The following is a 24,746-nucleotide window of genomic DNA, read 5'->3' on the forward strand; positions in this document are numbered from 1 at the left end:
TACTCACATTTTCACCCTGAGTTCTGAAGGAAACAGGGCAGGAATACCCACCTGTACCTCTTGGTACCAGTTCCCACATCTGTTCTGTGGATCCATATTCCTCTGCAAAAGAGGGCCTTCTCATCTCCTAGCCCAGCAGCTTTGTGCTTAAGGGCTGTTTCTCCTCAGAACTCTGTAATCCCTATTGTATTAAGTGCTTATGTCTTTGGGCTTGTGTGGCTTTTTTTTTCTGTCAGCGGGTGAAATTGGATGTACAAATCATACTCCCTCAAGGCTAGCTCCTTCTTAATACTATGCCTAGGATTGCAGTTATCTGCCATCAGCAAGCAAGGGCTCTGATTTTGGTTATTGGATAAATCACGGCAAATCATGCAGCCCAGCCGACCAGCCAGTGAGCCAAACAACAAATAATATTGGATGCCTCCCCTACGAAAGGCTCTGTCTTGTCTCCTAGGATGCAGTGCTGAGTGAGACAGATATAAATCCTGCCTCGTGTAGTATATTTGCAAAGGTAGAAAATAGAAAATGAATAGACAGAGAAAAATACTGTAGTTTTTTGAATGTGCTGTGAAAGTAACAAGCCAGTTATGATAGGTGCTAGATTGGAGAGGAAGGTCATGGAAGAACTCTGAGGTCATGATAGTTACATGGAGAATCAAAAAGAAGTAGGAATTTACCAGGCAAGGGATTAAGGGACAGGATCTCCAGGTATAGGAAATAGCATGTTCCAAGTTCCTCAGTTTGGAAAGAATCTGTAATGTAGTTCATCAAGTTCAGTATGGCTTGGGCATATTATGTGAAGGGGAGAATGGCAGGAAATGAAGTTTGAAGCCTGGACTGTTTGGAGAATCTGAGTTGTTTTGGAGGATGACTGGGCTTTTTGAATGAAGGGAGGAAGGAGAAGACTAATCCTGTAGAAGGAATGGTAGGGGCAGGGGAAGAATTGGCACACTCTTGAAATGCCTGCTAGCCAAGGGCATAGGAAGGTAGATGGTTGAGATGATGGTGATAATGATGATTATAATGATGATGATGATGGTGGTGATGGTGGTGGTGATGATGATTATGATGTTGATGATGTTGGTGTTGATGATAATGATGATGATGATGGTGGTGGTAGTGATGATGATGGTGGTGGTGGTGATGATGATGATGATGGTGGCCTTGCTGGCCAGGCAGGCTGGTAGGTGGTGTTACAAAGTTAGGAAGTGCCCTGCTCTGAGCCTAGAAAGATTGATGCTCAGGGCAAGTCCTTTCTGGAGGCTTTGCTTCTCTTCTCTAAAAGGAGGTGTTAAGGTCTCTAGCTTCTTTATTTCTACCCCTAGAAAAGTTTATTTGAAACAAAGGAGTTTTTGATTTAACTATGCATTAATAAATAAGTACATTTCAATAAATAATTACATATATTTAAATAAACTAGCAAAAATCCAACGCATGCAAAGTGTAGGTAGTGGTAGAAAGCAAATCTCTCAATTCCTGTCTCCAAATTCCGTCATCACAGTTCTGCTTCCCTGTATTATTGGTTTCTCTCCTGTTTCAGAGATGCACTAGGAGTTCACGTGTGATGCTAATTCTTGAATTAAACAACTGCATTATGTGGAATAAGCCTGTAAATGACTGAAGTTCTTGCCCTTTGGATTTGACTTCTCTGAAACTTTTCACTTTATGTACATGATTATATCATTGTATAATTTTATCTCTGCACATCTTTCTGCTCCAGTTTTAATTAAAATTCTTTAAGGACAAGTTTTACATTCTGTGTCTTTCTGTAGATATCCTTAGTGCCTTCTTAGTGAGTGAATGAATGAATGAAACTTAAGATTGTCAAACTTAAGGCCTTGGGGAGCTCCCTACTGACAATTATTACAGGTCCAGTTGTTATCACTGCTGTAACAGGGTTCCCTGCCCTGGGTGTCCTTCTCTGGGAGAGGGAGTATGGTCGTGAAGGTGGCCTAGAATTGAGAATTTGGATTCTAGTCTTGAATCTACCACCAACTACTTGTATGGCCTTGGAGAAGTCAGTTCTGCAGTCTTCAGTTACATATCTCTAAAATCAGAGTTCACCTTAGTTTAAAACTTACAAGCTACCAAAGTAAACTTGAAAAAAAAAAATGGCATCAAAAATCTGTTCTATCCAGGCTCTCTAGAAGAACTGTGCTAATAGTGCTAAATTGATCATAATTTTTTCTTGTAAGGGAATGAGATTATCATTTAGGCACAGTTAAAAGCAGATACAAGAAAGCTTATATACATATGAAAAAATATATGCATAACAATGTTCACTGTAATGGTATTCTTGAGAGCAAAAGTTCAGAAACAACTTAAATACTCACCAGTAAGGAAAATAGACAAATTATGATATCATTGAATTATGGTACCTAGGAGATATATTACGAAGCTGTTAAAAGGAATGTGGTCAATCCATAGGTACGAACATGGAAAAATACTAAGGGCTTATTGCTTTGTGAAACAAATAAAATGTAAAATAATATATGTGGTAAAAGCTGATGTAGCTAAAAAGAAAAAAACCTAAACTCTATTTTTACATACATGTATATGTGTGTGTATATATATATATATGTGTATATATATGTGTGTGTGTGTATGTGTATATATACACATATATGTACAAATACACACACACACACACACACACACATCCAGTACTAGTTTTCTTTGGAGAATATTTGTAGTAACATGTAGTAAGGTAAAAGAAACCTTCACTTTATGGACTTTTATATTGTTTGAATTGTTTTATAATGAATTAAAAAATTAATTTCTTTTTCCTAAAGAATGATTCCAGAATAATTGAGGAATTAGCTGGAATAATTTTTAGTCTTTTTAAAAATCCTCATATATTTGTCTGTATATGTATTGTCTAACTGGAAAGTAAAAAGGTGACTTTGCCTTAGTCAACATCAATGAATCCCCCAAATGGTAACAACATACGTAAGTCATTTGTTTTGTTTTTAAACAGTCACAGCTTCGAAGTGACCTTAGCTTTCTAAAGTGAAAGAAATTTCTGTCAAGTGTATTACATACACAGGGTTCCATTAATTCAGTAAACGGCATTCAGAAAGCAATGTATTTGATAGTTAATTACTCCAAGTGGTGCCAGTGATCAGAAAGGACACCCATTTGTAATGCAGGGAATCTGTGTAATGGTTACGCTGAAGAATGTCTGCCCAAGTGTGAGGACAGAAGTAATTGATGAAAGGAAGAGTCTCATATATCTTCCTTAGGCTTAGAAGGAGCAGCTTGTGGAAAGCTGAGAAAGCATTGTGAGTATTCAAGCAACTACATGAAGAGGGCTAAGTATGGGGATAAGACTTTCAATTTGATAATTTGAGGTCAAGGATTATGTGTCACAAGACATGTATATTTTACGTTACATTCCTTTGGGGCATTTGTGTGTACATATATATATATATTTTTTTTTTTTTTTTGCTGTCCCTCTCGCCAACTTAGTCTTTAAATTTTGGAATGAATATTTGCAGTGTAGAGTATTTTTCCCCCAAATAAAACTGCAGGGGAATTTACATCCAGTGTGAATTTCTCAGTCATTGTGTGAAAAGTCTAATGTAATAGAACACGTATTTCTGAAAAAATGTCCACTGATGCTTTTAGCACTTGCATGCCCCCATTTGCCACTTACAAAGCAGGACACTCTTCTTACCAGCGCCCTCCCTGTCTCAACATGGCGGCACCATTCTTCTCCAGAATGTGCCGCTGTGTTGGCCAGAGGCCACTGGGAGACAGTCTGCTCTGATGTTTCCAAACCCTTTGTGTCCATTCACTCCTCAGGCCCTTCTCCCCAGCCCACTTCTGTCTTTGGGTGAAGAGGGGAGCATACCCTGTACAGTTGGGTCTACAGTCTGATCTCCTACAAAATCTCCGTTGGCCCAAAAAGGGCTCTTTTTCTCTCCTGTGTCTAAGACTTTGTTCTTACCTTATAATCTGAATCTTTCCTTTCTGCGGCTGATTGTGGGATCCTGTCCTCAGTTTTATTGAGTTAAAGGAAAGTTCTGCAAATGCATTAGAATTCTTTCTCCTCTAAGTACTCATTTCTTATAATTGAACCATATAGCTTTCAAGACTTTTGTCTCACCGTAGATATTAACAGAAATCTAATTTTATACTCAGTGTTGAGGAATGACCTCTTCTAAGTGTTATCTTTCCCCCAGAGGGAATAAATGCCATTGATCCTGAAATGGCAAAGCTAGAGGGAAAAATCTCAGGAAAGAAAAGAAAATTAATCTTTGGTTATCATCTCTAATTATTATCTGGCTCTACTTTGTCTACAGGGTAGAATGACTCTCCGCCTTAAATTCCATTCAATTCTCCTGTCATCACATTAGCAGTTTCTACTGATGGGAGGACTAGATAGGCTTCAAATGGCCAGGATGGTAAAATTTCCAGAGTGGAAATAAGCACGTGAACAGGAGTCCAGAATCCTGATGTGTACTTGCCAGACTCTTAGTCTCACTCTGCTTCAGATTCCTTATTGTAAAATGAGATTTTTATTAGATGATTTTCTACTTTCCATTTTAATTGGAAGATAAAGGATTTGAAGCTTTCAGAAATTCCAGAAATCATTTGATATATGAATTTGATGCTCCTAGCACGAAGTAAAATAGTCTTAAGAATCGAACTACGATTTACTACAACATTTTAAAGATTAAGAATTTTGACATGCACCAGGGAGTCCCAATTAATAGGTGTTCCTAGATGTCAAAAGTGTTGTTCTGTTTAGTATTTCATTTCCTGTTCTGCACTGGCTTGTTGGTATATGTCTTTTGATCATTAACTTTTACTGCCTGACATTTTCATGAAGCATTTAAACTAGAGATAGTTTTTAATTAGTAAGGTTAGATAGTTTATAGTAAATGATATTTCAGTTCCTGTAAAGATTCTTCTCCACTAAGATGTTAATGCTTCTCTGCTCAAGTGTCAGGTGGCCCAACATAATTGTGAAGTAATTGAGTTTAAAGTGAGATTCTCTAATAAGATTTAAGTCACTGCATTCCCATTAATAAAAGGTTTCTTCCCTTCCCCTTTCACAGAATGGTTCTGTTAAGTACTTTATTTTTTTCTTTTTTAATAGCACATTTGGTTAGTCTGCTAAAGGTAAGATGTTTTTTGGGAGTCAGGCTGGAAGACATTGGGAAATTGTGATTTTGTAAAAAGCCTGCAACTCTAAATATAGACATCAGGGAGGAGGTGGAAATGTTGTTCATCGTGAAGTCTTAGGAATTTTTGTTGGGCTTTGGAGATCATAAAGCATCAGGGAATTCTGAATCCAATCTTGGGCCAGCCCTCCTTTTTCCTTGGTAAGATTACACAATGAGACCACAGCATAGGAAGATAAAATACCATTTTACTGAGGTAGCTTTTGTCTGAATACGCTAATTAGGACTCTGATCTTGGGTGAGTGGTTTGAAGCTAAGACCTAAGTTGCCTCCTTCTCCAGAACCCAGTGTTGTACTTTACCCATGTACTAGCTGCCTAGGTGGGGCAGTGACCACCTTTAAATTAGAGACAGTTTTTAATTAGCAGGGTCAGATAGTTTACAGTAAGTTGTATTTCAGTTCCTGTAAAGATTTTTTTCTCCACAAAGACATCAATACTTCTCTGCTCAAGGGATAAGAAGGTGGGAAAAGGAACTGAATCTCCTTTTGTATAAAAGTCCACCCTTGCTTCCTCACTTGTCACCTCTGATTACAGAGCAGTTGACGTGGGCTAGCATGTTCTTAGAAATCTGAGAGCTGGATGTGACATTCAAGAAAATGGAAATGTGACTGGGTATTTGAAACACTTAATTGCCCAAGCATTAAATTCCTTTTACAATTTGGAGGGCTGATCCAGGGTGAGGGGTAAGAGAGGAAGGATTTTTTTGTTGCAGCCTTATCTATACCATCAGATAAGGAGTCAAACCGAGTCAAACCAGTGTATGTGGGTGGGGGTCTTGGGCAGTGAATAAGCACCATCTTGGCCTCACCAGTTCTTGGAAAAGTGGGAAAGACCAGATTCCAGTTTGGACTAGTTTGAGAATTTTGGGATCACTCAGATTTCTGTCTCTTCATTAAAAAAAACAAAACAAAACACTGATTGTCCTCATTCCTACATATATTTTAAAATCAAGGAGAGGTCAGATTGACATTATTCAAATAAAAAAAGACAGGTTTGAAATCCAGCCTTAATGAGAATTTCTTCGTATTTTTTAAACTGTAGTTAATTTATAGAACATAACATTTTACAATTTAAGTTATTTCTAAGCATACCGTTCTTTGTCATTAAATACATTCACATTGTTGCACAGCCAGCACCACTGTCCACCTCTAGAACTTTTTCATCTTCCCCAACTCACACTCTGTACCCATTAAGCACTGACTCCCTGTTTTCTTATCCCCCAAGTAAATATATTTTTTAAAACATTTCCCCAGTCACAGTATAATGTGAGCCCCCCCCCCCCTTTTCCTTCTTTAACTACTTCCCGGTAGTAGGAAGGCACGTATGGGACATTTGAGTAGCATCTAGGGAAGGTGATATGCTGGCAGACAGGTGTGTTACAGGAGCCAGGAATTTTATATGGCAATGTTGGATCTATGAATTATGAGATCTAAGCGTTAAGGGATGATAATGTAGATTCACAGCTGTCAAAAGCCCAGATTAAAAAAAAAAAATAGTCCCAAGCTCAGGTAGTTATGGGACAGAAATTAGCACTGAATAGTTGATTTTAGAGAACCGACCAGGCAAATAATGGGGCTCCATTTAGGTACAGCAACTGGAGACCAGAATGATTTGGAACATTGGCAGCATCCAGGAACACAGAGGGATAAAGTTTCAATAACTGAGAAATTGGGGAAATAACTTGGATTTTCAACTGAGTTATCAAGAGATAAGAATGGGAAATCAGAGGGATAGGATAGCTACTTATCAGAAAGGCTGTGTAATAAAGGTTGAATTGAATTGAACAAACACCTAGGTATTGTCTCCATGTTCTCTTCCCCACACTGTCTCCTGCACATACATACACACACACTCTAAAGCATTTTTTGATCACTGTCTGTCTGTCTGTCTGTCTGTCTATCTGTACATACCCTTTCCCAGGGCAATGCTAAGCCCATAGGTAGAGACAAGTCCAAAGTTTTTCTAGTAGGGATGGAGTACCAGAGCTTCATTTTTCTAACACTAGAATAAATGTTAATGTGAAATTTGTGTTGATGCTCCACACTCTGATGAGTTGGTTTTTTTTTTTTTTTTTTGCAAAAATAAAAGAGCATGAAGAATGGAAGCAGGCTGTCATTGAACAGAATTGTAAGATTCTGCTTCTTAAACTTGCGATTCTCAGTATTTGGAAATAATGGTCATTGTTACATCTGACCAAATTTCTTCTATCCAGTTTTGGATAATCACCCAGGCCATTTGGATGAAACTCTGTGTTATGTCCCTCCCCTTCCACTGATACACCAGGGATGATCTGCTTCCTGTTTCATATGGCATTGCTTTGTATCTGTTAGTTAATATAATTTATTGTTACTTTTTCTATTCCCAGGTTGCTTAGACCTGTGTGTACAACTACTAAAAAGTTGGCTTATTAAGCCTTTCCATTCCACAGCATGCTAGACACCCTGAATTACCTGTGTCCTCATTTGGATTTAATCCTTCTTTTAAATTAGGAATGTACACTGAGTTCTCATTCTTTTTATAATAGGTTTTTTTTCCCCTTCAGTAGATTCTCTTGTGTATGCATTAGGATGTCACGCATTAACTTTTAGTCTTTGCTTTGTAATTTCTTTTAGAGATATATTTCTACTTTCTAATATCATCAGAGGATGTATGAGAGTAGGTTGTATTGGTAAAAACAACAGTTAGAAAAAAGATTTTTTGTAAATACATATATTATTCCATGACTGGGAAACAGCACCATTCAGAGAGAATTCATAGGGGGCAGAAAGATTCCTTCTTATGGGGAGATTTTGAGGAGGATACATAATAAAAAATGTAGGCATGTTTTTATGAGATGTTGTGATGAGTCAGAAAGATGATGTGAGAACAGGCTTCCGTTTTCTTTTAGCTGAGTGTTTTAACTTTTTCCTGATTCCTTTCGGTTTCCTCCCTCATACTTATTGTCCATTCAATCAAATCTCATTTCAATTTGTAACTAATTTAATTAAAACAATTAACACTAAGATATACATGATAAATAGGCTTACCTGTCTCAGGGTTATTTTCCTCCCCAATGCACAGCTTATTAAGTTAAAAAAATGTTGAGTATGTGATTTTCAAAGATCTCGATATTTTATTTGTCTTGAATTCCTGTTTTTCTGCTGTCTTACTCTTTGGTCATGAAAGGGTGTTTACACGCAAGGGAGCCTCAAGAAAGTGGTTCTTTTAGTTTGTAGTGGTAGTACTTTTGAGATGAGCAAAATTGCTAATTTCTGTGGTTACAAATGTGCTTAGAGATCAAGCAATTTTTATAACGTAAATTTGATCAGTTTGTTACTTCAGATAGGAAAAAACAGATGGGGAATACTTCTAGGTCACGTATGTAGAAATCATTGTCATTTTGGAGTATATACTTTGAAGCTATTTATAAAATGTATCCCTAATACCTTAATAATCCTTTTGTACATTTGATAATGGTTTAAAAAAAATCTAGCTACAACTCTAATTAAAGGCTTGTTAAGTAGTGAAATCCTTCTCCCTTATCCATGTAGGACTTGAGTTGTAGAGAGAAGTCCTTCAGGAATACTTGTTTTATGACCTTGTCTTCTAATCACCTAAAGAGAAAGGTGTATTTATTTGCTGTACTTTTGAGGATTGCTGTAGTTGAAATCATCTATTTCATAAAATTTTATTTAATGCTTCATCTACTCTTCTTATATATTATATAATTCTTAGCGTTGAATTGCCAAACAGACATCTTTTTGCTAGTGGAATGTTCTGATTAGTTATGGCAGTCATATATTAATATTTGAATAGAAAAATAACCTGTTTCTCCCCTATTTATTTATTTATTTTTTTGCAGTTAGGTACATAGCCATTTATTTATGTGCCTAGAAATATTAAACTGGGTTTGACAGATCAGATATGACTAAAGCTATTTATACAATTACAGTTTTCACTGCCAAAGTGTTTACTTTGATATTTTGCCAAGGGCATATGCCAACTTAAAAAATTCCAATTTATTCCAGGTTTTCACTTTTCCCTACATATTGTGTATCTTCTGCCTTCAAGCTGCCTAAATCTTCTTTGAAACTGTATCGTGCTATCACAATCACCAACAGTAGTAACTCTCAGAAATCTATTTTCTTTCCTCAGCCATTCTCCTGTTCTCAGATCCTGCCCCTGAGACTCCCGAGTCCATTCCAGTCACATTGTGTAGCTGGAGCACTTAGCCTCATCCCAAGGGAGCCACCATGTGAGGGTGGTTATGGGTGAATTCTTGACTTCGCCTTTGGAACTATAGTTTTGTTCCCACAGATTTAAATCCTGCTCATTGTGTTCAGGAGACCAAGCATTTCTCTTCCTTGCCCAGGTCCAGTCACCGCCTCACTTACCTCCCAGCGAACGTGTGCACAGAGGGAAAATTCCATCACCTGTAAAGCTTAGGGAGTTACCCTTCTCTTACCTGCTTGGTTGCAGACTATTTTCCTCATGCGGGTTCCCTGCCCTCGAGCTGCTCTGGGCCTGTGTGTGTGGCAGTCAGGGTTCTTGTCTGGGTTCTGGTCCCAGCCGAGCCCTTTGTGTGACCTTGCACAAGTGTATTTTCTCTACTTAGGTTTCCTCACTGATAGAATGAGTTGGTTAAACTTCATGTTCAAGGGCTGTATGAGTCTAAAATTTTGACCCTATAAATTTTTGATACTCTTTATCAGTCTCTAAGAACCTCAATAGTTAGAAAGCAGGGAAGAAAAATAATCACAATTATGCAAATAATCTCTAGTTCATAGCTCTCTGCCTACCCCCGCCTTTCACCCCATTTGAAGGTTGTTGGAGGCCTCAGATTCCGTTTCCTAATTACATGATTTATGTTGGCTTTATTTCTGTAGTTGAGATGATTTTTATTGGCTTCTCTCAGTGTCATAGAGAAGGGTTACTTAATCAGGTGTACTTCCTTTTATCCTCTGAAGCCTGGTGTTATAATAATCTAATGAACAAAAGATAATTTATTTTAAATGTATAACATGTAAAATTTAATAGCATTTGTGCTAAATAAGAACCTGAAAAAATTAAAATGCTTAGTATTTTAGAAACATACTGTCATAAGATACATTTAACCAAGAAGCACTGATAAAAAATAGAATAAAAAATTATTAGTAACATTTACTGATTTCAAATACTCAGTTATGGAAAGAGAAAACTCTGGTATTTATTATGTTTTGTACCTCTACCAGCTACTTACACGTTCAGACTGCATATTCTAGAATTTTTTGCAATGATTAAATAATCTACTATAAAATTTATGTGAAACCTTATTCCTTAAAAAAGGTCATATTTTTAATCAATCTGATTAGAACATAATGGGAAACGAACTGGAAGAAGATGTATAACCATGTACCATGGAACTATGATTTTTAATGGAAAATTTAGGATGAAAGAAAAGATTTTGAAAGGAGATTTTTTATATAATTTTGCTGCTATTTTTGAAACTTTGAAAATAGAAAAAGAATAAAGAGAAAATGTAATTAAAAAAGACTTTTTCAGTTCATGGCTCTCGGCAACACAGAAAGTTTTGTCATCTTTGACTTTATTCTGACATAAAACCCTTATAAAATGCAGCATATGCTGTGTTAGTGATCAGAACCACTCTCAAACAGTATTAATCTTTGCTCTGAAAAATGCAGCCTTATACAACATCTCTAGGAAGTGAGATTAAATGCAGTCTTCTAATGGCAAAAAAAAATCTAGATCATAAGTATAGATGGCTCTAACAATCTGAGTTTATGATTCATCTTATACTTGAGAAAAGCTAGTCTTTTGGTGAAAGTGTATTGGTAGTGGGTTTAGAAGAGGAGCTCCACCGGTGGATGGGAAGAGTCTAAAATGTGCTCTCCTCTGGGCTCCTGAGTTGCGGTCAGGCACTCTGATTCTTGTTCCTTATTTTTCTGGCTCTGCAGAGGGTAGGAGAAGGTTACAGAAAGGTAATTATCATTTCACTTCATTCTCACAAGTCTGTAGAGGGCCAGAGCACCCAGGCCATGGATGAGGGATGTAAGCCACAGTGGGCTCAGTGGCGGCTGCCTAGTGGGGCTGGGATGCGGAGCCTGGTGTTGAGATTGCAAGCTTGAGTTCCCTGCAGAACCTTGCACTCTCACTCCTGGTTGGTATTTCAGACACTGTTGGCCTGGGTAACTGAAATAGGATTTTGTGTAAAAATTTCATTCCCGCTAAACAGCCTTGTTTATTCTTATTCCTCTTTAATGCATCCTTAAATTGTTGCCAACATTTGTATCCTGCTTTATCAGTGACCTTTGCATAAACATTTTCACTGGTTTTGCTCTGATTTGAGGCAGTCCATTATCTGGCTGCATTTTTTTTTTTTCTAACAGTACTTTTCATTATTTCTCAGTATGAAAGATTTCATCCAAATCAGTCTATTTGGATAATGGACTGATTATCTGGTTTCATATCAACAGAAGCATATTTCTACCTTTTTTAAAAAATCCTGTTTTCCATCTTAGAACATTCTGTTTCTCCCAATCCCTTTACCCATATTCTGCTGACTATTTCAGTTGCATCTTTCCCCAACCATCCTTTGACTACATAGTAGCAGAGAAGAGAGGAGAAAACCATGATTTCATTGCAATATGAGTATACTGATGTATTAAGCTCAATAAGAGTCTAATTTTTAATTTGTATAAAATAGCAGAATTGGTTAAAATTGCTTCAGTCTCTGATTTGCAGGTTGACGTGGTCACAATTTCTAGATAAACTTTTTTTTTTTTTAATGTGACATGTAACATTTCACAACTAGTGGAAATAATTGGAGTCAAAGTGTAGTGATCCTCATTCTTTTATCAGATCTGTTGCTTGGAGACACTTACCCTAAGCATTATTTTTCTCATCATGATTATGTTGATGATGATGTTAGTCACAGTAATAGTATGACTCTTACAAGAATTATACAAGGAAGTGCTGAGTGCGATGCCTAGTAGATGTTCAGTCAATAGTAAGTAAAAGTTTTAATCAAAATTAAAGTTTAAGGTTAGCAGATTCTTTGACTTTTTTCTTTATGTTGGCTAGAAAATGTTCAGAATGTGACAGGTTACTGGTGTTGAGAAATAAACTGATTAAAAAAAAATTAGAACCAGCCCTTTTCTTGGGGATAAAGTTAGGAAAATAAAATATATTTTTGAAAAAGTAAAGAATTACCATTTGGTTAGGTTACGGAAAAGAAGTTCACTATTAATTTTATTAGCCTTCATCTGAAAATTTTAACCAATATAACAATACAAGAAAAAGGTTTAAATATAAGGAAATAAATATGTCATTGTTTGCTAGTACCTGGAGAACCTATGCCAGTCAGTAGAATAATTATTAGGACTGATACCTGCATCTCCATTCCAAGTTTCTCTTCTCCACATCTGTACATGTCCCTGCCTCTTGTACATGACCATGTGGATATACAAGAGCTCCTCAAACTGAACATGTTTAAAACTGAACTAGTTCAGAACTGACTCTCATTTGTTGATGAATTAAATAAACAACACCATCATCAGTTGCCTGGTTGATTAAACCTGAGTGTCCCCTTCTTTCTTTAGTTTGCAGGTACGTATTACATGCATACAATACATCCAACAGACATCAGTTGGGCACCTGCTGTCTTCTGGGCTTGGTGCTAAGTATATAATGCTGAACAAAGTTCCTGCCTCTGAGGACTTGCTTTCTAATGGGGGAAGAGAGACAATATCAAATTTATGTTATGCGAGGAGTAAGTGCCTTTGAGGAGAAAAAAGGGTAGAGTGACAGTGGTAAGGAATACTAGACAGGGTTAAGGGTGGTGTTCTATATAAGGCAGTAAGGGAAGTAAACCTTTTCCATTAAGGCTTAACAGGCATCTTCTGCTACACTGTGGTGAAGGGACTGCAGGTGTCAAGCTTGGAGGTGGGGAGACCGTTTAGAAAGCAATTGTGATCCAGGTGAGCGTGGACAGCAGCCACAAACGGGGGAGTATGGTAGCCATGGATAAGGTGAGGGGGAGCCTATTTTAGTGAGCATTTATTTCAGAGTCAGAATTGACCAGATTCACTGATGGTTGAGATGTAGGTTTGGGTTAATAGAAAGGATGACTTGAGAAATTGCAATAAGAGCATTCCCATTTTTAAGATGAGAAAACTGTGGGAAACAAAGCATAGAGTTGTGTGAGTGTTGGTTTTGGGCATGTGAAGTTGAAGGTGCCCGTTAGACATCCAATAGAGACCCGAGAGTAGGCAGTTGGGTGGTCAAGTCGGGACTTAGGAGATGGATCTGGACTGGATTCTGCTTTGTGGGGCTCAGCCATTATCTGCACCCTCATGGCTGCTGCTCTGGGTGAGCGCCCCCTTTCTTCTCATTTAGATTATTGCAGCTCCCTTCTGCCTGCCCTTCTACTATTTTGCCATTCTTTCAGTTCACCTTCAGTAGACTGAGTTTTTTCTAAAATGCAGTTCATTTGATGTCCCTCTCATACTTAAACTTCAGGGGCTCCACGTTGCTCCCACGATAAAAGCCATACTTCTTCTCATGGCTTAAAAGGTCTTGTGTGATGTGGTGCCAGATTAATTTCTGGTGGTGTTTATTTCCACCCAATATTCTCTGCTCTTATTATTTTCATTTCTTTCTGTGCCTTTCACATTCTTGCAGAACCTGAAACTATCCTATTATCTGTGTCCTTACTTTTCCCATCCTAGAACTTTTTCACCTGCTTAACTCCTTTTCTCTTTCTAGTTTTTGTTTAGATACCATTCACTCCATGAAGACTATCCCTGATGAATATGGATTAAATTTCTTTAATCTCCTGTGGTTTATACCAAAACACTGTGTGTTGTAATTGCCATTTACTTGCGGTCACCTTGTTTGGTTTTTAAATCCTGTGAGGCCAAGATGTCTCCAGTTTGTCTCACACAGTCTCTTTTAGTTAGTGCCTGATAAATATTTCTTATTTGAATGAAAGAATAAGTAAGTAAAGTGACTGATTATAAAATTTATAAGCAATTTTTCATATATGTATATGCTATATAGAACATAGCAGTTTCTGTATTCCAGCAGTAACTAGTTACAAAGTATAATGGGAAAAGGAAGAATTAACCAACACCCGCAGAAACCTATGAGTATAATAGAGTTACCTAGGGCACCTAACACCAACAATAAACAGACAGGGTGCCTATGAAGAATGCTGCATTAAGCTGAAAAATTATAGACACATGCTTATGATTAGGACGTTTGGAAATTGTCAACCTATCAAATTTCCCTGAATCTGTTCACAAATGCCTTGCAATTCAAATACAGTTCAAATGGATTTTATTTTTGGAACTTTGGATTTACTCTAAGGCTAATGTGGGAAAATATATGAGAAAGGTGAATAAAGTTTAGAAAAGGAAGAAAACTAATTTGAACAGCCAATTAATAAGATATGTCATAGATCCCACAGTGCTTAAGACAGAGCTATTGTAGCACAGGAGAAGTACGTAGAACACAATCAGAAACCCAGAAAAAACAAGTAAGTTTAGACTAAAAGTGTAATGTAATCAGGTAAGAAAGATGGTTGATTATCCACAAAATGGTACAGAGATAATTAGTTGATAAATATAAAATCTGATCTCTATCTCACACTAGATACCAAAGCATGTAATTATAATATTTTCTGATATAAAAAGAATTTAACTATAATGTACTGTCTTATATAGAAAGATGGTTTTTGAAGTTCTTTTTCCTCGGCATTAGTGGTTTATTAGTGATTTATTGCTTACATATCTAACTAAGCAATTTGCTCCGTTGCTCTTTGTTATCAAGATCCTAATTTTGTAAAGATGACTGAGTTTCATCAGAAGTGCTGTCCATGTATGCAAAGAGGAGAGGTGACAGGAGCACTTTATTGGTCACAGCTGTTAACCTTGACTGTCATGTACTATATCGTAGCTGCAGTTCATGTGTTGTTTAGCGTGATGTAGTTATTCTCTTATTTGTTAGCAAGGATAGAGAGGTGAAATGCATTTGCTAATTTTTAAAAGCTCAGAGGAAATAAATTGAGCATCGAAATTTGAATATTTTTCAAAGATTTGGAAAACAAATAGTAAACATTCTACTCTTCCTGCTTTACATGAGCTATATTTTTAAATAAACATGGTATATCAGGTATATCAAACATAAAATTGCTGTGTGTTTGTCTTTGTTCAGGACTTTTAGAGCTGCCTTCTTAACCTACCTAAGTGTAAGTGCATTCACTTTTATAATTATATACTGTATGTGCTCACATGAGCCAAGTGTACTTATTCTTGCATCTGATGGTGTTGGTTTCCATAGTGTACATCAGCTTTATTTTTGTTTTTTTCTGTTAGACTTTTAAATATTTACTCTTAGTAGTTTTTCTAGGGTAAGAGCTGCCAGTCCCTATGTGGAATAGTGTAGGTCTTAGGATATCTATTTTTTTTTTTATTTTTAAATTTTCATAACTATGTAATTTAAACAATTTATGTCTTTTTTAGATTCTTTGATGACAGAAAGTTCCCTGTGTTTTGGCAGTTGAGTGCCTTACCATCCTTAACATGGCTCTATCCTTGGTTTTACAGAAAAAAGAGAAGAGGAAGATTTTGAAGAGAAGAAATTTCTTAAGAAAAAAATTAAAGAACTTAAATTTCTAGATTCTAAAATTGCCCAGAACCTTTGTAAGTATCAGATTTCAATACTATTAAATTAGCAAAACACACTGGAGGTAGTGCATTTCATTTTCTTTATGACTTGGTTTTCATTTTATGTTATTTTAATTTCATTGTTATTATTTGTAATAAATTCAAAGATAGTTTTCCTTTCCTTTAGGTAAAGGAACTTTTGGTAAATTATGAGTTAATTTCTTCAAAAGATTAATGTGTAGTAGAAAGATAAAACTAAGAAAAGGATTTAGAATAAAAATAGATTTCCCATAACTGAAAAGAGAGCTACCCATTAAAGTCTTTCTTTTAACAATAAAGAATTAAGGAATTAGGTGATTACATCATAATTAAAAAATTGGTAGTGGATTATTTTTTTATACCTCTGAATCACTATAATTTGTGATACTCAGTCACACACAGAGGACATTGGACTGTTAATGGGAATGAGTATGATGAGTGAAATGAATTCCATTATCCCATCTGAGAGTTCAAAGCCTTGCCTCGAAAGTACTGACTGGAAATGTTTTAGATGTAATTACTGTTACAGTGGCTAAATATCTAGTATTGAATTGTCCTCCTGACTGAATTACTGTGGAAGAGGGCAAATAGTTTTGCTTCTGACTCATTTCTAACTACATCTTCAATGCATCAGAGCTAGTTCTGCTTGGAACTGAGATAATATGATCTGTACGTATTACTCTCTGATGTGAGGGAGAAAATGTGGAGTCTAGAGGCATGAAGTGCTAATGTGGCTTTTAGTCTGCCTTTCAATTATCACATGCCTCAAGTGAGCTTTTAGCAAATATTGGGCCAAAAATAGTTATTGGTGAGAGAATAAAGATTATTGCTATTGATTAAAGAGGGAGTTAAGTTTGAGCAGGGTGCGTGGAAGGCAGAGTTGACATTCCTTTTGTGAAATCTCTGGTACCTCTTCCTTTCCGACTCACTATAACGGAGAGCCATGTCTCTTCTGCAGATCCCCATGGATAGTGTGCAGACAGTAGTGCTGTTGGCCAGTGCACAGTTCTCTATTTCTGGGCACAAGCTGATTGCACGTAGCTGCCTCTTTCAAAAGTTAGGCATTGCCATGTGGCTTGCTTGGGCCAATGGAAAGTATAAGTGGAGATGAGGTATCTTTTGTGTGGAAGCACTGATTGCTGGTGGGAGCAGCTTCGTCATTCTCCCCCACACCCAGAGTGTCGTTCATCATCCTGATGTGAGGGTCCTAAGTTAGAGAGCCCATCTTTCTGGTGTGTTATGGACATGTAATCTGAATTAGAATATTTTTCCAGGGTGGGGGCTGGGGGTTAGATCAGTGAAATTTTGGGATTTGTTATGTGATACAACTATTTCAGGGCATTTCCCCCTTAAAGGAACATTGTCTGTTGAAAATATTAGGTATTTTATATCTAAAATATTAAATATTAGAAATTGACTTAGATAATGTCAGAAAGTTCTGTACTCTGTGATCTGAAAGATGATTTTTGTCTTGAAAAATGTTCATGACCCGCATTACAGGGGGTCTGCCTTGTTAGGGGTCCTGAAGAATTATCATTTTGAATATAATTGTTTTCAGATGGGCTAGCCATGATGAAATAGCCTAAATAATCATTTCAAAGTTGAGTAACTGACTTGATGAATAGTGTTCTTTAATATTACTTATAAATTACAGACGTGTACTAAATAGGATTTCAGCTTTGTGATAGTTTATACGCTAGTTCTGTACTGAATCTTTAACCCTTACTACGACCCCACCACGTGGGTAATAGTGTTGACATTATAACTAGAGAGTCTGGTGTATGTATGTGTTCAGTGACTTGAAAAAGATTGCTCATTTTGAAAATGGCCTGTAGATATAGGGTATATTTATTCCTGTTTAGAGATAAGAAAATTACATTATCATAGAGAAGGAAACTGTCTTGGTTGCTGTAGCTAGGAGATAATGTATTTATTCATTTAATTGTTAAATACGTTTTAAAGTATAAGATCAAAAGGTCCAGAATATATACCATGGCACATTATGATGTAACCCATCTCGGATTATTCTTACCCTCTCTGATTGTAGCAAGTGTTATGATTTAAGCTTTAAGAGGATTTAGCAGCCTATAATCTTTACTGTAATTGTAGTCTGATTCACAGCTGGGTTTTGTCTATGAAATTCAGAGTCTTCTGAAATACTGAATTCTAAGAAGCGTGTTGTGATAGTGACAAGATTCTATCTTATCACTTAGAATTCTAACATAACTTTCTCTTAGGTTTCTCTTAACTGAAATATTCCACAGAGTTTGGAAGAAAGGATCTAAAGTTCACTGATTTATTTACCTATTTATTTAAAGGTGGATTAAGTTTCCTGTATTTTGAGTTCATAAAGGTTTTGGCAGACTGTGGGCTCAGTATAAAAGAATTCTAGCCATTCTAGGAATAAGAGATGGCTAAGGACTTTTACAGGGTTCTTATGCTTTACCAGATTGTTTTGAGTGGATGTTAGTGCTATAAAGGGAGGAACCGTGGAATCTAGAAGTTAATGTAAACGTTTAAAGATTTCTAAGTTCCCTTACAGAAAACATGTGTGACTGGTTCCAAAACATGCACACTTTACACTTCTTCAGTGAACTCAGAGCTTCCCACTGGGATCAATATAATCACATTTTGAAGAATAAGGTGCATGTTAATACAAAGATTCAGTTTAATGGGTCTTTTGGAGGCTTTAAATGAGTATCTCACATTATTCTTGATAACTTAAAATTTTTTTTTTAATAGGTCTATGCTTGTCTTTAGATTTGTGTGTTATACGTTAGGCCATCTTCAACTCCTTTGTGATTTTTTTGCCCTTCGCTATAACAAATATTTTCCCAAAAACTTATTTATAAGCTATAAAAAACCATACTTCAACTTTATAGATTAATCTGTTTAATATATATGTTATTTTAAATATGGAATAATACCTGAAAGTAGTGGATGAATTACAAATACAGGAGAAAGTTAAGGAATAATTGATGTCTGTCTGCAAAGTAGATTTTCTATTAACATTTAATTTTTTATTCATGTATTATTTGTTACACATATATTATTAATTATGCATGTTATATTATTTATGTTTATCCACCTGCGTAACTGTGTAAGGGAGATTGTATAAATTTTTGTCTGCAAAGTTGGGGGTCTCAAGACCACCTTCACTTTTTGCTTTTTTGTTTTTGTTTTTGTTTTTGTTTTTGTGTTTGTTTTTGTTCTTGTTTTGAATAAAGGTAGATTTATTTAGAGAGATACACACTCCGTAGACAGAGTGCGGGCTGTTTCAGAAGGCCAGAAAAAGGCCACGAGGTGTTGCGGTTGGGTGCTTAGTTTAAAGTAAAAGTAGATACATACTCCATAGACAGAGTGTGCACTGTCTCACTCAGAAGGGAGAGCGGCCCACCTTCACTTCTGACAACAGTGACAAGTTCGGGGCTCCCTAAGACCACTGTTAAGTTTGATAATTTGTTAGAAGGACTCAGATTTGACTGAATGCTGTTTCACTCGTGGTTATAGTTTATTACAGCAAAATGATCCAGATTAAAATCAGCCGAGGGAAATGGCACGTGGGCAGAGCCCAGGAGAGTTCTAAGCGTGAAGTTGGCAGCTGCCTTCTTCCAATGGAGCCACGAGCAGTACTCGCTTTTCCCAGCAATGATGTGTGACAATGCTCGTAGATTGTTACCAGTCAAGGAAGCTCACCCAAGCCTTGGTGTTCAGAGTTTTTACTGGGTCTTCGTTATGGCTCAACCCCCATATGACTGACCGTAGTTTGCAGCCTCTCCACAGGTCAGGCTAATACTGTGTGACCCAAGGTCCCCACCATAAATCACATTGTTAGCATAGACTGTCTTGTGTGGCCCAGTGCTCCCAGTAAACTAAGACACTTATCAGGCAGGACATTCGAAGTGCTTAGAGAGTACCTCACAGGAGCAAACCTCACCTGGATAAACTTAATCCTTTACCATACAGTGTGCCAGCCCCACCCCCATGTGTTTTGTTTTTATATTATTCATTTTAAATTGTTTTAAATATATTGTTACGGCATATTAGACACATGAGAGAATATATAAAATGCATGATATATAAGTCAAACACTCATACCTAAATAAATGGAACATTACTAGTACTTAGAAATGTATATGACCCTCTCTAGTCTTACCTCCCATCCTGTGAGAAGTAACCTTATCCTGAATCTTGGGTTAAATATTCCCTTCCGTTTCCCTGTAATTTTACCAACCATGTCCATGTTTGGTTTTGACTTAACTTTGAATGGTACGTATATAAAATCATACCATGTTAATGCATCCAGCTATAAGGTGTTCATTTTCGTTGAAGCTTAGTATAACATTCTCTGAATATTATACTTTATTCATTCCACCCTTGGTTGACATTTGGGTTGTTTCCCATTTTTGGTGGTACTAAGGGTGTGACAAAATACTATGGTTTTCAGGCTAAATGTCATCCATTACCTGTTTGTTTGTTTTTTTTAAACAGGTTCTATTTCAACTTAGCCAAGGCATTCTTTTACATATTGTCTATGACTGCTTTTGTGCTTCCACAGTAGAATGGGGTAGTTGTGACAGACTGTCTAGCTCACAGAACCTGAAATATTTACTATGTAGTCATTTACAGAAAAGGTTGGGAGACCTCTACTTTGAATATATACCTGTTCTGTGATTGTACCAATTTACTCGTCTATCATCAGAGCTTGAGTGTTCCCGCTCTACAACCTCTCCAATGCTTGGTGTTGTACAAGGAGCTAAACTGTAGCTTTAAAAAAACATTATTATATTTAGGATTTGTTGCCTCCTTATTCCGGTGATTTGTCTCTCTCCATAATTCTGGAAGATGGCATTTTTCTCTTTAAATATTCTTCTTCCCTGGTTTCTTTTCCTTCCTCCCTCCCTCCCTCCCTTCCTTCCTTCCTTCCTTCCTTCCTTCCTTCCTTCCTTCCTTCCTTCCTTCCTTCCTTCCTTCCTTCCTTCCTTCCTCCCTCTCTCCCTCCTCCTTCCCTCCTGCTTGCTTTCCCTCCCTCCCTCTGCTTACAAATAAGATGACATAAGTTCAGTTTATATAATAAAATAGTGAGTAGTGGTAACGAGTTGTGAGTATGTTCAAGAAGTGACGTCTATCACTGGAGAGAAGAAACAATAATAGTAGAAAAGGAGGAGAAACAGTAAAAGCATTAAATCTAATGCTGTGAGAATATTCTGATACACTGAAGGAGCTTTTGAGAAGATCATTGTATTTTAACTTTAGATGTATTAGGTATCAAAAATAATATAAATCATGTTGGAATTCTCAGAAGTAACATTTTATCCCATCTAGTCCATTTGGGCAGTTTTCCATAGAAATCTGTGTCCTAATATTGTATATTTAAGCTTTAGTTAAATGTGAAGGGTGTTTCTCTGGTTTATTGTCTACAATATTTCTGAATAATAAAGTGCTATTATAACTTGGAATAATATTAATGCACTGCTTAGCAGTCTTAAATATTTTTTTCTGAATTATTTTAGTAAGGCTGGAAGATATTTTACAAGCTAATACACACATGTCTAGATAAATATGACATGTACATACTGGGGTTTTATGTTTTTTTTCATTACAATGTGATATCTCTATAGTGTGCTAAACATATTTCAGGTTTTTTTAAACATCAAAATTGGCACCATTTCTATAATAGGTTGATAACTAAGCATTAAAAAATCAACCTCAGAATCAGTGTAATAATATTGGACTGTTGTTTAAACACTAGTTCTAAAACTGGAGAAGAGTATAAAATGTGCTAATGAAAGTTTCCCCTACAGTAATTATATTAAATGCTTAAAATGTATCATTTTATGAATTATTTGTGATTTTATATATAGAACTACATCTCAAATTCTTTCCTTATCTTTCCTCATTATGAGTCTTATTTTTTTTTAACCCCTCTTAGCAATCTTCCTGAGCTCTTTTCGGGTGCCATATGAGGAAATCAAAATGATGATTTTGGAAGTGGATGAAACACAGTTGGCGGAGTCTATGATTCAGGTAAACAAACAGGCAGAGAGCTTAAATTCCAATATTTCATTGCAGGCTTCTCATTAAATAGAAATCTGTAAGTGAAGCAAAATTCTTAAACCAAATCATTCAACTGGAAAATCATTGCTGCATAATTAGTTTTAGCAGAACTTCTGCATTGCCAGGAGATAAAACTCTGCATCTTCTCTTAACTGCAAGCTGAATATAACACTATCAAAATGATTTCATTTCATTTATTTTAAATGACTATTTCTGAAAGGCATATTGTTTACTTTTACACGTATGCTTGTTTTGGTACAGTTAAGATTAGTAATACACTAATTTAAATTTATTTGTATAATCCTTTTAGAATGTGTTTTTCTTGGACTTGTCTGTCTTGTAAAGTTATATTGTTATTTGGTATAGAAGATTGAGCGTGTTTTCTCTTTATGTAGAATTACCTTTATTAACAACACTTCCTTGAGTCATTTGTGTTCCTGTGATACTAGAAATTGTTTGCGTAGTATTCTGAATCATTCGGGAAGATTTTTGAAATGGATTATATAACGAATGCTAGTATGGTGCCAGAGTTACTTGCTGAATTCCACATCAAGTACCAATAATGTGTATCTTGGTAGAATTTAAAGTTGGAGAAGCAGACTACAAATTATACAGTGAAAAAATAACATTTTCAGTTTACTACCTTTTATTTCTATGATGTGCTTAGAAAAGTGATTTGTTTTTTAAAAAGTTGATTTTTTAGCAAAATAAAGAAATCAGAGTATTTATTATTGTCAACACCCAATTAAAATTATTGTAGGTGTTTTAATTTATTAATAAATGGTATCCTCAGAAGTTCTTGGTTTTGCCTGTCACTTCTTATGAATGTGGTGGGTAGTAATATATCATCCCATCAGTGATTTGTGCTGTGAGTGTCAGACTCAAACTACCTGATTCAAGTGTTTGTTTCCTCTTGCAGTTTCTGTTTACTAGATTTTGTCTTTATTATTGTGTATGTGCCTTGTTGGGAGTAGATTTCTAACTTTCTTAAAGAGAATTTTCTACTTAATATGCTTGCAGTTTTTACAATGCATTTGTTAAATATTTATAGAGTAGCTTTTAACTTGATTACATGAATATTTTGGATGATCATGTGGCCTTTGTCATATAGAGATGGAAAAAATTTGCATTTTAAAATTCATGTCCTAAGAACATTTGGTTCCGTATAATTTATTAACATATTCGTTTTTCTGTTACTACTTTAGCAATGTAATGTAACACATTTAATGGCCTAAAATAAAACAAATATATTATCTTCCATTTCTTAGTACAGAAGTCTTACTGTGCTGAAGTCAAGGTGTTAGCAGACTTGCATTCCTTGTTGGAAGCTTTATAGAAGTTTGTCTCTCTGTCTTTTCCACCTCCTTCCTTATGCCTGCTTGCATTCCTTGGCTCCTGGACATCTCCCCTCATTTTCCAAGCCAGCAACATCGTATCTCTCTGTTCCTTCTTTCTAGTCACATCTCCTTGTCACTCAATTATTCTCTCCCTCTTCCACTTTTAAGATCTTTGGGATCACATCGGGTATATCCAGCTAATCCAGGGTAATCTCCCATTTTAGGGTCAAGCTGATAGCAACTCTAATTCCATCTGAAGCCCTCATTCCCTTGTCACATAACGTAATATTCCACAGGTTCTGGGGATTGGACATGGACATCTCAGGGGATTTGGGACATTATTCTGCCTACCATACTTACTAAATATAAAACCAATCTCACAAATTCAAAATCTAGAAATTTAGTTAGGACCTATGTAAAGTCTTCATTAATTCATTAAAAATAAGAATTTCATGCTATTTGAAATCTTGTTTTTGATTTTAAAAATATGTTTCTAATTGTAAAGCGAGGAACTTGCCTATTTTGAGCAGGGCATGGAAAAAGCATTGCTTTGTAATAATTACTATTTTGGTGGGCTTTACTCACTGTCATGGTCTTGTCTTGACATATCTCGTTATTTGTTCACATGTAACAGATATCAGTACTGATGTCATTTTGGGTTGTCATTTTTTTTCCACTTCATTCTTTACCCATTTACCTTTGTCCCTTCAGTCTTTTATTAATTAATTTATTTAGCAAGTATTTTATTGTGCCCACCCTGTGCAAGGCATTGTGTTAGGCTCAATCAGACATAGACTTTACGTTTCTGGAATTTATAGTGTGGCAAGGGAGGTGACATTTGTATTTATAGTTACAATACAAGATTCACACGGCTGTATTGAGGTTGTCTTAGAACTAGATGCTATACTAGGTGTGTGTATGTGTGTGTGAGGGTGAATGAAGCATATGTTTAGAAAAGGGCAGAGGGTCTACAGCCGTACCACCCTGAACGTACCCGATCTTGTCTGCTCTCAAGCTAAGCAGAGTCAGGCCTGGTTAGTACTTGGGTGGGAGAAAAGGGCAGAAGGATTGTGTGAGGGAAAAGCTGACTGTGTGGGGGCAACTGTGAAGAATTTAGTTTCATAGGAACTTAGGATTCATGAAAGGATGGGAATTATGATAAAGGGAGAAACAAAGGAAGGTTGGGCCTGCACTCTTATAAATCACAATGGTTTAATACTTTAGAGAGCAAAAATATTGAAGTGAACAATTAATGAGCTTCTGATGAAAGATTAAAATTTAAGTATATAGTAACTAAAAATATTCAGGGGGAGTTGATGGTCATCTAAAAGGATGCTGGAGAAATTCAGAAGCCCAATTTAATTAAGAGATCAGCTGTCAAATAGAATAATTAAAAGAAAATATAAATAACCAGGTCTTTTGGTCACAGGCAGTTCTACTAAAAGAAACTTATATTTATGTAGGAAACTCATATAACTTT

General features: G+C 36.1%; 1 protein-coding gene across 2 annotated transcripts in view; it reads left to right on the forward strand.

The window, feature by feature from the left end:
- DIAPH3 (diaphanous related formin 3) overlaps positions 1 to 24,746 on the forward strand; it is a 471,599-nt gene that overhangs the window by 201,673 nt on the left and 245,180 nt on the right. For both annotated transcript variants that reach the window (XM_064493111.1, XM_064493110.1), the window contains 2 exons: positions 15,774 to 15,869; positions 21,805 to 21,899. In XM_064493111.1, the coding sequence (XP_064349181.1) occupies positions 15,774 to 15,869; positions 21,805 to 21,899 (191 nt within the window). The remainder of the gene's footprint in view (positions 1 to 15,773; positions 15,870 to 21,804; positions 21,900 to 24,746) is intronic.

Source organism: Camelus dromedarius, chromosome 13, assembly GCF_036321535.1.
Source record: "Camelus dromedarius isolate mCamDro1 chromosome 13, mCamDro1.pat, whole genome shotgun sequence".
Lineage (NCBI taxonomy): Eukaryota > Metazoa > Chordata > Mammalia > Artiodactyla > Camelidae > Camelus > Camelus dromedarius.